This window comes from Pogona vitticeps, chromosome 4 (genome assembly GCF_051106095.1).
Source record: "Pogona vitticeps strain Pit_001003342236 chromosome 4, PviZW2.1, whole genome shotgun sequence".
Taxonomy (NCBI): Eukaryota; Metazoa; Chordata; class Lepidosauria; order Squamata; family Agamidae; genus Pogona; species Pogona vitticeps.
The window spans coordinates 90860049-90876175 of record NC_135786.1 but is presented as its reverse complement, the minus strand read 5'-3'; the positions used below and the strand labels follow the sequence as shown (position 1 = coordinate 90876175).

The window sequence follows — 16127 nt, the reverse complement described above, 5'->3', positions numbered from 1 at the left end:
ATGGACCGCGGACCTCTGACGGGGCCTCCCCAATAAACACAGTATTATATCTATAAAGTTTTCGTAGTCTCATTGAACTCAACGAGATTTCCCCGCAAATGCGGACGTTGTGAAGGTGGGATGGCGAGGCAGGGAGACAAGGCAAGAAAAACTGGGGTGGGGGAAGTGGGGAGAGGAATACCCGATAGTGGACAGTTTTTTTAAAAGGCGGCGAGCGAAAAGCTGCTTTTTCTGAGACAGAAGCGCTGCCAGGACGAACAGGAGGCCGGATGCGCTGATGCCCGATCACAATCGGGTCTCTCTTTCCCCCTTCTCCTTCTTCCCTCTCGCCTCCCTCTTTAGAGGCTCATTTTAAAACCAATCTCTTTAGTTTTTAGGCAGGATTTGTCTTTATTAAAATCCCCTCGATTTCCGTTCCCTTCAAAACAGCAACAGCAACTACCTACAAACCCCAGACACCGAGGGGGAGGCGGTGGCGACCGTTCCGGCTGCCTTCGGCCTCACCCGGCGATCCCCTTCCTCACGACCAGCGATTCTCAGCTTGATCTCCGGCGGGAGATTGTCGTGGGGCGGGGGGGGGGGGCGCAGAAAGAAAAAGGGGCGCCGGGCGTGTGGGCAGCCTTGAAACAATGGGGACCCCCAAAGGAGGCGGCGGAGGCTCGGGAAGGTCATCCCGAGCCATCTGTCCTTGGTACCGGGAGACGAGCCAACCCCTCCGCGGGCACCTCTCCCGACCGACGGGAGCGATCGCACGAAGGTATTTGGTTCCTTTTCCCGGGTTCGTCTAGTTCCCCCCCCCCGCCCCATAGGAGGGTGGGTCTTTCAGGTTAGCCTTGTGGACTGGCAAGCTGCCCCCTTGAAGTCACTGCCTGCTACACCATCATCCCTAAATCCTTAACGATTTAACCAGAGCTGTTTTGTTTTATTTTCCCTTTTTGCCATCTTTCGGCTCCCCTTCTCTCTAAAGACGGGACTATCTCCCAGTTTTCGTCCCCTCCCCCTCCCCCTCCCCACGCCCCGTGTAAATTGCGCCGGCCGGCTTTGTGTTTCTTTTTCCAAACGCCCAGGAGAGAAAGCCTAGGCAGACCAAACCTGTTATATGCTTCCTTCTTACAAACACCAGGATGGCTGAGAAAGCTTCTCGCTCCTGAATTTGCCGCAGAAGAACCAGAGCGAGTGAGCGAGAGAGAGGTGGACTCTCTCGCTCTCTCTCTCTCTCTTTGTGTGTGTGTGTTTGTGTGAGATTTCCCTTTGGCTTAACAGGCAGTTTTCCTTCGATTGGTTGGGTCTTTGAAAAAAAAAAGAAAAGGAAGGCAATTCGGAGTAACAAGCAACTTGCCGAACTTTGAATCATTCATTAGCACCTTATAATTACTCTGCTAATTAGGCTGACACGCCAGTTAATCAGGAGTAATACGTCGTCTTGTCACTGGCACTTCCTATTACTCTGACATTCAACAAGAGACAGGTTCGAGTCATGTCGTCCTAGAGAGAAAGGAACGCGAGCGGCTACCTTCCCACCGGCCGGTGGCTTCGCTCCCATTTCATCCCCCGAGGCCCAGGCGGGTGGGCAGGGAGCGGTTCCGACTCCAATCGGGGTCTCAGTGGGGCTGAAGGAGGGAAAGGCGAACAGAAAGCGGAGCGAATGCGGAGCAGCGAGGGCAGGGCAGGGTGGGGACCTAACAAAACACCAGATAGACACGCAGACAGACGGAAAGGCCGACCCAGGTACGCCTGGGCCCACGGGTGCCAGCTAACCCGCCCAGGGAAATCGCTTGTGGTACCCGAGGCCCACACGCAACTGGTTCAGGCTGGCTCTCGGCTGCTGCGCTCCGGGTTAGTTCCTACTCCAGATTGAGAAGCAGACAGCATTTCCTGGAGGAGAACTTGTCCAGTCTGTGTCCCCCCCCCCCGTTTCCTTTTTTAGTCACGGCCTCCTTTCCACCTCCTGCCCCTTGGGGGGGGGGAAACAGAAGCGACGGTCTCCCTCCCTCCCCCCTCACGAACCCATATTTCACCCCTACCCCGCCCACCGCTCCCTGTTTCCTAGTCAGTAAGGCCAGCCAGATCGGTCTCACTCCGATTTCTCCTCTCCAGGAATGTTGCGAAAAACTCACCTGTTCCCCAGACCAAGAACAGGCGGGGTAGACCCGGGCAAGCAAAATGGGGAACGAGGAAGAACTACAGTATTTAATCCCTAGAAAGCGGATGGGAACCTAGTGCTCTTCTCACATAGGCGGATTCCCTGTGTGGATGCTTGATTCGCTTTTAAACGCCTGCTCTTGATTTAAATACCTGGGGCCTGCGGGAGGTTTGACCTTCACGCAGCTGGCCAATAATCATCATGGTAATGATAGTCATATTTGTAACTGCTCTCTCTCACTTCTTAAATTACGCTTTCTCTGTGTCTCTATCTCTCTCTGTCCTTTAAACTAATTACTCTATTCTAAATAAGTGTCCCTGGTTGTGCCAGGGGGTGATCCCCAGTCTTTCGACTCCGCGACACCAAAGGAAAGGCTGACGGGACAGAGCGAGGGTGCGATCCTGCAGGGGCTCAAAAAGAACAGTCCCACTTCGGAAACTGGCGAGGGCCCCCTCTCCCCGCCCTCCACCTCCCGCCGCCGCGCGCCCCTCCCTGGCCCGCCGCGCGCGCTCCCGCCTCTCCGCACCTTCTCCAGCCGTCCTCGGCTCCCATTGGCTGCCAGCCGCTGAGCGTCAGGTTCGGCCGTGGCCGCCACCAATCGGGGGTCTCCTTCATCTCCTCCGGACCCAAGAAATAAATAAATAAAGGAGGAGCCCCCCTCTCGCCCCGAAAGAGGGTTTATAATAAAGTGAAAAGAAGCGCGGCGGCGGCGGCGGGCTGGGGATGGCGGTGACGTCACGGGAGGAGTCGGAGGAGCCCGAGAGGAACCAGCGGGCGGAAGGAAGAGGCAGGCAGTGGCCGATGCTTGGCGTCTCCTCCTCCTCCTCCTCCTCCGCCTGCACTACCACGCCTCAACTTTCCAAGAAAGTTCAATAACTCCTGGACACGGGCGAGAGAGCCAGCCAGGGAAAGAGGCTTGCTCAGGCCGGGAGATCCGGCCCGCACCCGGCAGACGGAGCCGAGCGGTTCGGCTGGGTGCCTGGGCGAGCTGAGCATCCTCAGGACCGCGGTCGCCGCCACCAGCCGCCTCCGCCTCCAGCATCCTGCTTTCGGTACCTTTCCGCCGCTCTAGGAGATGCGGTCGGGTCCTCAGCAGTGGATCGTGACCGCTCTCCCATAGCGCCGCCCGAACAATACGCAAAGCACGTGTGCCAGGGTGAGAGAGAGAAAGAGAGAGAGAGAGGTTGTGCGGGGAGTGCGGGGCTCCGGGAGTTCGTGACGGGAAGAACAACACCTCCAGAGGGTGCCTATCTCTCTTCAGATTTCTTGCGCATTTTCCCTGTTTCCTTCCTTCCTTCCTTCCTTCCTTCCTTCCTTCCTTCCTTCCTTCCTTCCTTCCTTCCTTCCTTCCTTCCTTCCTTCCTTCCTTCCTTCCTTCCTTCCTTCCTTCCTTCCTTCGTTTTTCTTTCTTTGGGACAATTGGCATCTCTCGTTTTCTTTTGGTGTGCGTCTCCCCTGCTGTCCCCATCTCGTCCCGGTGTGCTTCCTTGTACCCATCCTTCCCCCGTATCCATTTCAATTTCGACCCGAGACCTTTCTTGCCTCTGTGAGGGTTCCCCATCCCCTCTCCCGAACCGATTCGGTTTGAGTGGTTTGTTTTGATATCGGAGTGAGAGCCGCTCCCCTTTTCCTTCCCGCCCCGCCAAGCCCTGTCTCCTGCCAAAGATCGTCTTGGGAGGACTCGGCGCGAGGGCATGAACGCGCCTCTTTGAACGGCCAGCATGGAAGGATCTAGCAGCGGCTCCAGTTTTGGAATAGACACGATTTTGTCTAATCCCAGGTCCGGCAGCCCGGGCATGATGAACGGAGACTTTCGGGCGGCTCACAGCGAGGCCAGGGCGGCGGATTTTCTCAGCCAGGCCACCCCGTCCCCTTGCTCGGAAATAGACACGGTAGGGACAGCTCCCTCTTCGCCCATCTCGGTCACGGCGGAGCATCCGGACCAGCATTTGGCGCAAGACTCTCTCCCTTCGCAGCATCATCATCTTCATCACGGCCAACATCCGCAGCAGCAGCAGCAGCAACAAAGTTTGCAGCAATCGCCGCAACAGCCACAACAACAGCAACCGCACCAATTAGGTTCGGGCAGCTCTGCCCCCAGGACTTCCACTTCTTCTTTTCTAATTAAAGACATTTTGGGAGACAGCAAACCTCTGGCGGCGTGTGCACCTTACACCACCAGCGTCTCCTCTCCCCATCACACCCCGAAACAAGAGACCAACGCGGCGAACGAAAGCTTCAGGCCAAAACTCGAGCAAGACGACAGCAAAACCAAACTAGATAAACGCGACGATGCCCAGAACGAGCTGAAATGCCACGGTGAGTGGGGCAGGGCGTCCTTTCCACGCGGTGCTTCGAACGTTCGCGACGTTCCATTGTTTACGTTTCGATCGTTCTGTTTGGTCCCTTGGTCCTCTCTAACGTTCCATGTCCTCCCAAGCCTTCTGCCAACGTTCCATGTTGTATTAAATTCCTCGCCAAACGTTGATGCCGAATTTGAGCGTTAATAAAATACGGCTAAAGTTTCATGATCAAGAGGTTTTTACAAACTTGAGGAAAAAAATTAAATAAAGTAAGCCCACTAGAAAAACCTAAGGCATCTTCAGATTGCTTATCTCCATTCAGCGTCTTTAGCCTTTAAAAATTTTTTTTTTTAGAACCCACCGCCATAAATTTAGAAAAAAAATATTTATTTTCTCCCAAAGGAGGCGATGCGATGCATGGGTTCGTTTAAGAGTAAAGTTGGTAGCAGCTGAACAAAATTCAATTTGAAAGAGCAGTTATCATCAATAAAACCCAAATGTCTGTTGGTTCACCAGCTATCTTCAAATACCAATGTCTGTTTTTATAAAAAGCCAAATGTATATAATAATTTTGCTATTTAGTCCACAGAAGCTTAGCATTCTGAGTGAGTAAGATAGTTTGGAGAGGATCTAAAAGAAAATACATTTTTGTAAAAGTTTTAAAAACTGGCTGATACGACTGGGATTATTTTTTTTTCTTTTCCTTCCTTTTTTTTTTTTTAAAAAAAGCCTAGCTGTTTTGCACTAGCTGATTTTTCTGCCGGTTTCAGGGGTCTCTTTAGGACTGTGTAGTAAATATACACATTCTTAAATGTAAACATACATATCAGGGATGTGCGCCTACCACACTAAGGATCGGTTTTTAAAAAAAATCCTCCTAATGCCAAGGGAATCCCACTTAACTGGAAGACGCCTTTGAAACATGGAGGAAAGAGCGGACACATTTTGCTAATTTTACAGCCCTCAAATATTTTGCAGTAGCTAATAGAAGGGCGCGTCAGTCTCCTATTCATTTTGCCGTTTTAGCATTAGCATAAGAGTATCCAAAACCAGATGTACGGCTCCGTCTAGCAATATTTTTTTTTGGTTGTTGTTGTTAGTGAGCCGGTGCACCAACCTCCCCAGTGGGTCAATTAGAGAGATTATTGTTCTTCCTGCAGGGAAGATCAAGGAGCTCCGAGAAAGGAGGAGAGAGAGAGAGAGAGAGAGAATTGGGAAGTGTGTGTGCGTGCGGGGCGGGGGGGGGGGCAAGTATAAATACAGATGGATTGACGTATCGATTTCCTAACATTTCGGCGCAAAACCCCAAAAAAACCTAAACCTTGAAGCTGCCGAATAGAACCCGCTGCAAACCTTGTTCGCGGTGACCCGCACACTCCAAGGCGAACTTGGTTTTTGTAGCCGGGTGAGCACAGTACAGTACTGGGAAAGCATGGCCGCTGTCACGTCTAGATGGTCTACTCTAAGTTAGCCAAATGGGCTTCCAAGGAGAGAAGTATGGGCCAGGAGGGAGCAAAGAAGGAAGAGAGAGAGGGGAGAGAACAAACGAAGGTTATTTGGAAACGGTGTCACCCGAGAATTCACCTCTCTCAGGAATTCCCTTTAAAAAAAAAGTCCCAAGCCCTCACTATGGTGGGTATGTTCAATTCGCCATCTGTATTGAAACCATCGGGGCCCCGTTTCTCTAACTCATCTGAGCGGCCCTGGTCTGTGTTGCTCTACGCAGGGAATGAAAATAACACTACTAACAACCATTTCTAATGAGCCCTAGGGAGCGATCGGATCGAGTCCAGCCGAAACAGACCATTCCCACGTGGAGAAATTCCAAAATCTCAAGCTTGGGGGCTTGAGAGGGACCAGCCGCCCCTGTTACCTGCCTCCCCGTTTTCCTTCGCCCGCCTCACCCCGCGGTTTGTGTTTCCTCCTTAGGGACAAAGGAAGAAGGCGACCGTGAGATTTCCAGCAGCCGGGACAGCCCCCCTGTGAGAGCCAAGAAGCCTCGCAAAGCGCGGACGGCCTTCTCGGACCATCAGCTCAACCAGCTGGAGAGGAGCTTCGAGCGGCAGAAATACCTGAGCGTCCAGGACCGCATGGACTTGGCGGCGGCGCTCAACCTGACCGATACCCAGGTCAAAACCTGGTACCAAAACCGGAGGTAGGGGGGAAAATGCGCAGCACATGGGAAGGCGGCCATGGTTTTTCTCCCTGTCTCCCCTTGACATCCCTCTTACCCCCTTGATCTTCCTTGCTCCCATTCCCCAGCAACACTTGGGGGGGGGGGGAGAGAGGAAAGACCACAATGGGGCCAGGAAACAGCCCCCCCCCCCGCAACAAACACACTCAAATCCTTCCGCTGTCTCTGGAGTCACACGGGATACAAAGTGAATTCCAAAAATAATAATAATAATAATAATAAAAAATGGCAGCCACATGCCTGATCCTGCCTCTGGTGGAAGTACATCCTGGTCCCACTGGAACTGTGTAGTGCCTGCCCCACCCTGGGGGTCCAAAGGGCATGATCCTATGCTTAGCTACTCTAAAATAAATCCCATTGATCGACTCCCAGGAAGTAGGTATGACTAGGGTGGCAACCACAGACAAAGTCTATTCCATTTATTGGGCTCAAAATGGACTTCCTTGTGAGTAGACATTCATAGGATGGTTTTGTTAAAACATTTTCTCCTCCACATTCAAAGCTGTGGTGGTGTGGAACCTGCATCCTTCTAACCCTTGGCCTTTCCACAGACTACAGATGGTGAGCATGGCACAAATGGTCTTGGCATCTGGCTCCCACCCCTAATTTCCCACATTTAAGGGAGAATGCATTTTCCCTCCCAGGTGCCTTCAGTACTTTTCTAAACAACACCCTCCCACAAGTGTAAGGTGGATGAAATCTCAATCAGAGTAGGTCAGAGGCACCGAAGAGCCCTGTGTAGCCTCCTTCCACCCACCCACCCCTCCAAGCAAAACAAAGCAGGAGAGCAACAGAGTGCAACAGTGAGTTAACATATCAATCAGTAGTATAGAGGATTTCGAGATAAACCCAAGGAGATGGTAGGCTGCTAAATTGAAAGGGATCTTCCAAAGGCGGGCGGCAGCTATGCGCTGCTGCTATTCCCTGAGGCCTCATCCTCATCCCCAGGGCCCCCTACATTTCCCCACCCACCCCTATTCCCCCTGCACCCTCTTTCTAATTCACTTTGGGACCTGCCTGTCTTAAGCGCAGTTGGAAAGATGCTACCTTTTTCCAATTCTCTCTCCCCCCCCCTCACGGGTGCAGTCTAGCCTGGTTGCATCTAAAGCGCTAGTAATTAAGGGAGAAGTCAAGCTGTAAAATCTGTACAGTATATATTTTTTAAATCGACTGAAAGAAAAAAAAAGAGTAAACAACCACAGGAGAGCAACAAAGGCGTTAAGGGAAGCTCTCCCCTAGTTTCTCGCAGAAGGACGGCTGGCTTGGAAAAAACTGCTTCCAGTTGTCATCTTTGCCATAATTTTCTGTCTCATTACATACGGTTGCAGCCACCCTAATTCTGTCGGAAAACATTAGTGTCATTTATCGCCAATCTAAACAGGAGCGCCATGTTTATTAATTTGGCTGCAATTGCTGGGCCATGATCGCCTTTGCGTGCGTGCGTGTGTGTCAATGATCCACCAGCTCTCCTAACCTACCGGGGCTCCTTTCAGAGAGGGTTATAGTTTGGAAACCCAGATTAGAGAAAGCCCAATATATAAATATCTGCAACCTATACCATCAGTGTAGAAGGACTGGCTTGCACTGCACTCAGATTATTTATGAAAGTCTGGGTACTGGGGATGATAGAGGATAGATTGGAAAATATCATCCGTGCATTTTAAATTTTTTTTTAGATCAAATGGCTTCCTTTCCTCCTACCTAGGGATCACTGCTGTGTTTCTAGGTTGAAGCAAAATGACCCACATCTTTGCTTCGATTTAACAGCAAGATATTGAATTCCACAGTACTCTGAAATCTTGCGCCTTCACCTTTTATAATCAAATTCCTTTTGATGTGCTGTACGAGGATACAATATTAAAAACCCGGTTGACTTCTCCTGCTTAAAAGTAGTATTTTGGATGAAGCTTGACAAAGCCAGAAAGTTTTGTGTAAATTTTGAGTGGCAAGGTGGGGGCAAAGCAATTCTCTAGAGTTGAGCTGCTGGTAAAAATTAGGGAGGTACATTTGGGAATTTTCAAGGGAGGCGGCACTCATTTTCTTTCCTTCCCCTCTCAATGGACCCTAGAGTAGACCTGTAGGGGTAGTTTAGTTGTCTGGTTTAAAATTACTGGTTAGTAGGATTGAATGATATAAAGATTTTCAAAGACCTCTTATCATGCCAGCCTTGGTCTAAAGCACAGAAATTTGGTAGAGAGGAGAGGAAAAACACACAGAGAAACCCCCCCTCCTCAGATGAATACTAGAAAAAAGTGTTAATGAGACAGGGGGCAATATTTTAGCTTATACAATATGTGTATTTTGAAAGATGTCCTGATGAATATTTTAAAAAGAGTCTTACTTGCCCTCGTCCCAACCGATGGTGGGGGTTTCATTTGGACAGAAGGAAGGAAGGAAGGAAGGAAGGAAGGAAGGAAGGAAGGAAGGAAGGAAGGAAGGAAGGAAGGAAGGAAGGAAGGAAGGAAGGAAGGAAGGAAGAATCTGTCTTAGAGTAGGTGGCTTGTTTCAGATTATATTCCATGGCATCCTGTGGCCAATCTTAACTAGAGTAGGTCTAGGGATTTAAAGAACTGTGGATTTACCACTTTAGCAGTTGATTCGAGGGCTCTGCGGGGCCCACAAAATACTGCCCCCAAACTGTCTTTTCCAAGGGGATGGTTCGTGGCTGGCAATTCTGCCGCCCCTTTAGGTCTGCCGGGTTTTAAAGAACGCGGTGCTGATTTTAGCGGGTTGCTGCTGTGGTGGGAAAGGGGAAGAAATAAAGGGAAGAAGTCGTCGATCCTGGAGGAGCCTCCGATACTGCTCTTGCTAGAAGGGTCTTTCATGTGGAAGTGGGGTCAGAGTTTACACCAGATTCCGCCCCCCATCCCGGGCATCTTCCACCCAACCTTTCTCTCCCCCTTCCCCAATTCTTTGGGCCCCGAGCCTAGGCCTCTCCTTTCCATCTCTTGCAGGACCAAGTGGAAGCGGCAGACGGCCGTGGGGCTGGAGCTGCTGGCCGAAGCCGGGAATTATTCGGCCCTGCAGAGGATGTTCCCGTCGCCCTATTTCTATCACCCGAGCCTCCTGGGCAGCATGGACAGCACCACGGCGGCCGCGGCCGCCGCGGCCATGTACAGTAGCATGTACCGGACTCCCCCAGCGCCTCACCCGCAGCTCCAGCGACCTTTGGTCCCCCGGGTACTGATCCACGGCCTTGGACCCGGCGGGCAGCCGGCCCTCAACCCCTTGTCGAACCCCATCCCGGGGACCCCGCACCCGCGGTGAAGGCGCCCCCCCCGAGCCTCCCTCTCCTCTCCCCCCCCCCCCGCAAGTCTAGCCAACAGATTCTTTCCTCCCATCACTTCCCCCTCACTTAAAAAACAGCAACAGCCAATTGGCAGAGAAAGGACTTGGGGGCAAGTGAGCGGGGGGGGAGGGGGAGGCGAGGGAATCGGGGTTTCCAGTCGCCAAAAGAGGCGCTGGGCTCCGGGAAAGCACGGATTCTGGATCCAGGCCGCGAAACGGAACCTCGAGTCCAGCAGTCACCCCCCCTCGCCAGAAAAGGAAGGCGGAGGGGTGTGTGTAGGAGACTCGGGACTCAAAGGGAGGAGGGGGAGAGAAGGAAAAGAAAGAGACCCAGCCAGACGCAGCCAAGACTCTTTAGTGACACAAAGGGAGAAAAGACTCTCCCCCCCGACACCCCCCACCCACGCAGATCTCAGAAGGAGAAAGGCGGCGGCGGGGGAAACCGAGAAGTTTGCACTGAATTCTCACGACCCTTTTTGCTTACTGAAAAGTGGCGTGCTCCGTGGTCGATAAACACCTACCTATCTCTCTACTGACAACTCGAAACAGGTAGCTCGACGGATAGATGGATGATGTACATTTTGAACAGGCTGGTGTGCGAAGTGATATATCTTATTTATTATATGTTGTCCAGAAAAAGAAAGAAAAACTCACTTATATGCATTAGTTAAAAGAACAACAAGGAACAAACAAAACAAAAAAGAGATTTCTTCCCCTCTTTCCCCGTCCATGTTTTTTTTAATTCCGTGAAATAAATGCTTAGATTGCAGCGAAAATTATATATAATTATATATATATATATATAGATTTTTTGATGGCTGAAAATGGCAAAACGAAGGGAAAAAATAAATAAACTTTTATCTTTTTTTAAACAAAAGTGCGGATCTTAGCAAGCTAATTTTCTAAGACACTTCGGGCCAGGGGGCGGGGTTTGAATGTGGTTTGTAAAACCTGCAAAGCAGTGCGCGCGCCTTGGGCCGGAGCCGCAAAGCGGGCCGCAAAATATCCGCCGTTGGTTTGGACAGTGCTTCCATTTTAAGAGACCTTCGCTCTTCCGGAAAGTTGAGAAAGAGTTTAACTTTTCAGAAGCTGCAGAGGGAGTTTGGTGGGAAGCAGGATTGGAGACGTTGTAGCGAGGCATCTGGTTATTTTAAAAACGTGTGTACAGTTGGAAGAACTATTGGCAAATAAGGATTTACAAATTTTTTTTTCAATAGGACGGGGGCTGAGTGTGCTCGTTTCCCTTCGGTTATTTGCTGTGTGTGTCGGTGCCGCCGCCTCCCCGGGTGTTATTTTTTTTGTTTGTTTTTGTTTTTGTTTTTTGTTTTGTTTCTCTGTTTTTGCTTCTGTTGCTGAATATTTAAAAGCCCGATCTTGGGAGGGAGGGAGGGATAGAGAGAGATTGAGAGAGACCTTGAATGGGTTTGCACCCGGTGGCCGGATGTCTGGGAAACCAAAATGTGCTCGCCCGGCCTGGCAGCTGTTCCGAGGCCACCGAAGCGGCCGGGGGAGAAGCCGGGGAGGACAGACAGGGAGCGGAGAAGACGCTCGAGGGTGGCAATTAGGAGCAGAAACCCTGGGCAGGAGAGAACAAAATCCAACCCGATCCGCAGCCGCGGGGGGTGGGGAAGGGAGGGAGGGAGGGAGACCTGGGGAATCTTTGATCTCCCTTCCCCCTCCCCCTCCTTCCTCCCCCGAGGTCTTTTTTTCTGCCTCTCCCCCGCCCGTTCCTCGGTCCCGAGATTCGAAAGGTTTCTCTCGAGGCAGGATTGTTTCGGTAACCTTCCTTTCATCCATCCTTTCTTCACATTTCTCCTAGGAAAAGGGGCTCGCCATTTTGCCTTCTCGTTTTTTGGTTTTTGTGGGGTTTTTCCCCCCCCTTTTGGGACCGAATGGAGGTCTTTGGGTCATGGAGCTCGTGTGTGTGTGTGTGTGTGTGTGTGTGTGTGTGTGTGTGTGTGAGAGAGAGAGAGAGAGAGAGAGAGAGAGAATGAGTTGAATGTGTATGTATGTATGTATGTATGTATGTATGTATGTATGTATGTATGTATGTATGTATGTATGTATGTATGTATGTATGTATGTATGTATGTATGTATGTATGTATGTATAAATATTATTGCTAGGGGCGAGCGAAAGGAGATAAAAGGCGGCCACCCTGAGGACGGAGTTTGCCTGTGGGTTTCTTTTTTCTGGGGTGGGTAGGAGTTGTGAAAGGGTTGAGAAATGATGCAAGTTTGTTTCCCCCCCCCCTCCTCGTTGGCTCTTTCCTTTTGCCTGGGCTACTTTGGCAATGTCTGGGGTGGTGGTAGTGGGGAGAGCTGCTTCCCGCTTCCCCCCGCCCCCCTCCCGCAATCTGGATCAGCTTGCCCAGCCATCAGAAAAACGCAAAACAAAACCTAGCCATGGAAGCATGAACTCCATCCCTCCTTCCCCTCCCCACGCCTCTCCTCTCGTCCCCTCCTCCTCCTCCTCCTCCTCCTTAAAATTAGAAAGATATACAGCAATTACCTATAAAACATTCATAACGCCCGTCCAATATTATCACCTCCTCTGAGGGTTTGCCGTTGTCTCTCTCTTTGCTGGTGAGGGCTTTTATTCTCTAAAGAAGGAGATGCGAGGAGAAGGGCGAATGTGAGGTGATTGGGGGTGGGAGAGGAAGGGGGGGACTAGGAAAGCCTGCAGGCACATTTTATTTGGGCTTTGCTAATTAGAGGATGGTTTGTTGATTCCCTCCCCCTCCTCCCCCCACCTCCCTCTCTCCCGGCCTCCCCCCTTCTGCTAATAAATTCGCATTAAAAACCATCTTGACCTTGGCCGCGTTTTCACAAAAGGGCCTGGAGACGCCCACCTCATTTTCGGCTGTTGTCGCCGCGGAGCCGGACAATTACGCAAGGGCTGGGCGATGGGCGCCGAAATCAGACGGCGGCCGGACTTTCCTCCGCACCATTTCCCCCTCCCTTCCCTTCCCTTCCCTTCCCTTCCCTTCCCCCACCCCCTTGCCCTGTTAATTAGGGCTGCAAAATAAATAATAACAATGATGCCGGAGCCGCTCGCGCGCACCCCCTCCGGATCAACTTGCTAATGGTCGTTATTAGCAGACTGTGGATCCAAAGCAGCCCCGGTATGGATGGGAGTGAGCACACCCCACGGGCCACGGAAACTGGCCACGGAGTAGGAGGAACGGACCCGCCACTCCGGGTGAAAGGGCATCATTCACCGGGCCCAAATGCGCCACTTTTAAACTCCCGTCTTAAACTGCAATGGGGGGAAAATACAAGCCGGAACGAATTCGCTTTAACGTGGTCTGTTTCGACTTGACCGTGTCCCTCGGAAGTTTATTTCCATGGGTCTGTTTTTAACTAATGCCAATGACCGTCCCAGATGCTTGAGCTGAAAAACATCTCACAATTCACCTTTTCCCACAAGTGACACTTTTCAATTAAGACCATTGGGCTGAGAATTACCGGGTTGGTTATGTTTGAAAAATGGATTAGAAATGCTAATCTTGGTTTACCCCAAAATAGAGAAAAAACCCCAAGACCACTGTTTTTAAAATAGTGATGATCATCACGGGTTGGGGTGATTGTACCCATCATCACGATAGGTATCTAAAGTTACCACGAGCTATGAATACATTACATGCTTGAAACATGAGTAAGTAAAAATGAAAAACAGAAATATCTAGAGACAGCTTCCCAGAACAGCTGATGCTGTGATCTAAGTAACTAGGAAATTCCACTTCCTGAAAGGTGACAAATTACGTTGAGAAAAAAAAAAACACCTTAGGGAACAAAGAACATTTGAATTCAAATTTTAAAACCTTTTCACTAAAATTTATTCCATATTGATTTCTTTTAACACAAAATAACAGATTTTAAAATGCATGTGGGAAAGGGACTTTTTTTTTAAAAAAAGACAATAATAGCTGTCAGAGCAATTCAATCCATATTTATCCAGAAGTTAAATGAGACTTATTACCTGGTAAGAAAAGAACGGGGGACATTATATCGAAAGTGTCATTCCCCCTCCCTATGACACTTTCTTTTAAATGAGACGGAAGGAGAGGAAACAGAAAATAATGAGCAGATTCCTAAATATTTATTTTCTAACCCCACCTTAAATTGGACTGTTTTAACTACGCAAGAGTTTTATTGGAAAACCAATATAATTCCACCACCCCCTCTCCTTTAGCTTTTTAACGCCTGTGGTGAAATCTGAACTCTTCACTTCACTGATAAAACAATTTGGATGGCTTCTCACTTAAATTATGAACAAGCTAAACAAACGTACTTCATTAGATGCTTTTGCTGCCTTCTAAAGCTAATTAGAAGAGGCTTTCCATAGAAGAAAGGGCTTTGTTCCATGTCTAAAAAGCTACAGATGCCCGTTCATTTAAAGGCACTCAAGCAAGACCAAACAACAACAACAGAAAAGTCCTGCAACTTGTTCTTTCTTTCTTTCTTTCTTTCTTTCTTTCTTTCTTTCTTTCTTTCTTTCTTTCTTTCTTTCTTTCTTTCTTTCTTTCTTTCTTTCTTTCTTTCTTTCTTTCTTTCTTTCTTTCTTTCTTTCTTTCTTTCTTTCTTTCCTTCCTTCCTTCCTTCCTTCCTTCCTTCCTTCCTTCCTTCCTTCCTTCCTTCCTTCCTTCCTTCCTTACTTCCTTACTTCCTTACTTCCTTACTTCCTTACTTCATTCCTTCCTCTCTCTCTCTCCCTCTCCCCCCTCCCCTCCCCCTTTTTCCCACTCCCTCCCTTCCTCCCTCAGTCACAAATGATTATCAAAAGATGCAAAAGAGACATGAAAATGCTGCCCCCCCCCCGTGGTTTCCCTCAAACACACTCATACATTTAGTTGAGGGCCAATTTCGTTTGGGCTTCCAGTCTCTCTGGAAAAATGTTAAAAAACTAAACCAACCCACTTCCCTTTAACATGATAACAGGGCCACAAAACAGTGGAGTCTCCTGCCAGCCTGACTCCCTTTATTCTCAGCCTCCCTCAGGTCCTCCCACCCACAGTAAAGAACAAACAAACAAACAAAAATTTACAAATTAAAACTTTCTCTTTCATAGTCTTCTATTTCCTTAACAGTTTGAGATAACAGGTTTGTTATATGTGGTTGTTGGAGACACATAAAAATAAATACATTTCTATATAAATTATGAAAATGAATACATTTATATATCTCAATTATAAATTTAAAAAATAGCCCAAGAATTACAGAACTTGCAGGGAACTCACCCTTGCATAGGAATTCTCTATGAATTCTGCTTTATGGCTTCCTACTCTTTATTATTATTATTACTGCTGTTGTTGTTATTACTGACAAATGGAGAATGTTGGGACTTGTAGTTTTAAACTACAAAACTGCACACCTGTTATCATTCCTGTTGCTATTATTCCTGTTATTATTGTTTTTGGTAAGAAAGCAACCTCGTTCTCCCTCCCATGGAAGGGCCAAGGCTGGCTTGCCAGGCTTTTGAGAGAGAGAGAGAGAAAGAGAGAGAACTGTTTCCTTCCGCAGCCAGAGCCTGAGCCAATTTCTCCTTTAGTCCTTGTCCTGTGTTGTGACAATGCACAAACTGGGTATGCACACAGAAAATGTGTGTGTGTAGGCCTTGATGTCCCCAGGAATCTATTCTCTCTCTCTGTGTGTGTGTGTGTTCCAAGATCCCCCAAATTGAGATCTGTCTTTTGAGTCAACATTGGTGTCCCTTCCAGTGGGAGATGTTTCCATAGGCAGTTTTTACCTTTCTCTTAGAATCTCTGCCTGTGTGCTGATTCTGTTGATGTGAGGTAGAGGCCCCCTTGGCCTTGGTCTCACTATAAGGAACCCCAACAACATGATTTTGGGAAGAAGCTGGACCCAACGACAAGTCCCAGACAGAGAGCTCAGTGTACAGTCTGCAGTCCATTCCAGCAAAAACAAAGCTTTGTGAGGCACTTTGAATACCAGACCATTTTTATCTAGCTACAATTCAGGGAAGGTGGTGCCAAATAAAACTGTCTAGCCTTTCAGGTTCAACAGGGCTCTTGCTTGTTCCAATGACAAGGTGTTACCTAGAAGAAAGTCTGGCAGAATGTAATGAGACCTCCTTTCCACCAGGCATGCGGAGGATCCAGTTATAAAGGAATGGCTCCCACAAAAGTAACATATTTTACTAACCCATAAACACTTCTAGGAGTGTGGAGAGGACTAAA

The 16127-nt window shown here is 49.2% G+C and overlaps 1 protein-coding gene across 1 annotated transcript; it reads left to right on the top strand.

The window, feature by feature from the left end:
- The first annotated feature begins 2820 nt into the window (after positions 1-2820).
- BARHL2 (BarH like homeobox 2) lies at positions 2821-10805 on the top strand. The gene is made up of 3 exons (XM_020794595.3): positions 2821-4462; positions 6376-6601; positions 9595-10805. Exons 1-3 carry the CDS (start codon positions 3865-3867, stop codon positions 9905-9907), a joined length of 1137 nt encoding a protein of 378 aa, XP_020650254.2. The 5' UTR covers positions 2821-3864; the 3' UTR covers positions 9908-10805.
- The last annotated feature ends 5322 nt before the right edge of the window (positions 10806-16127 follow it).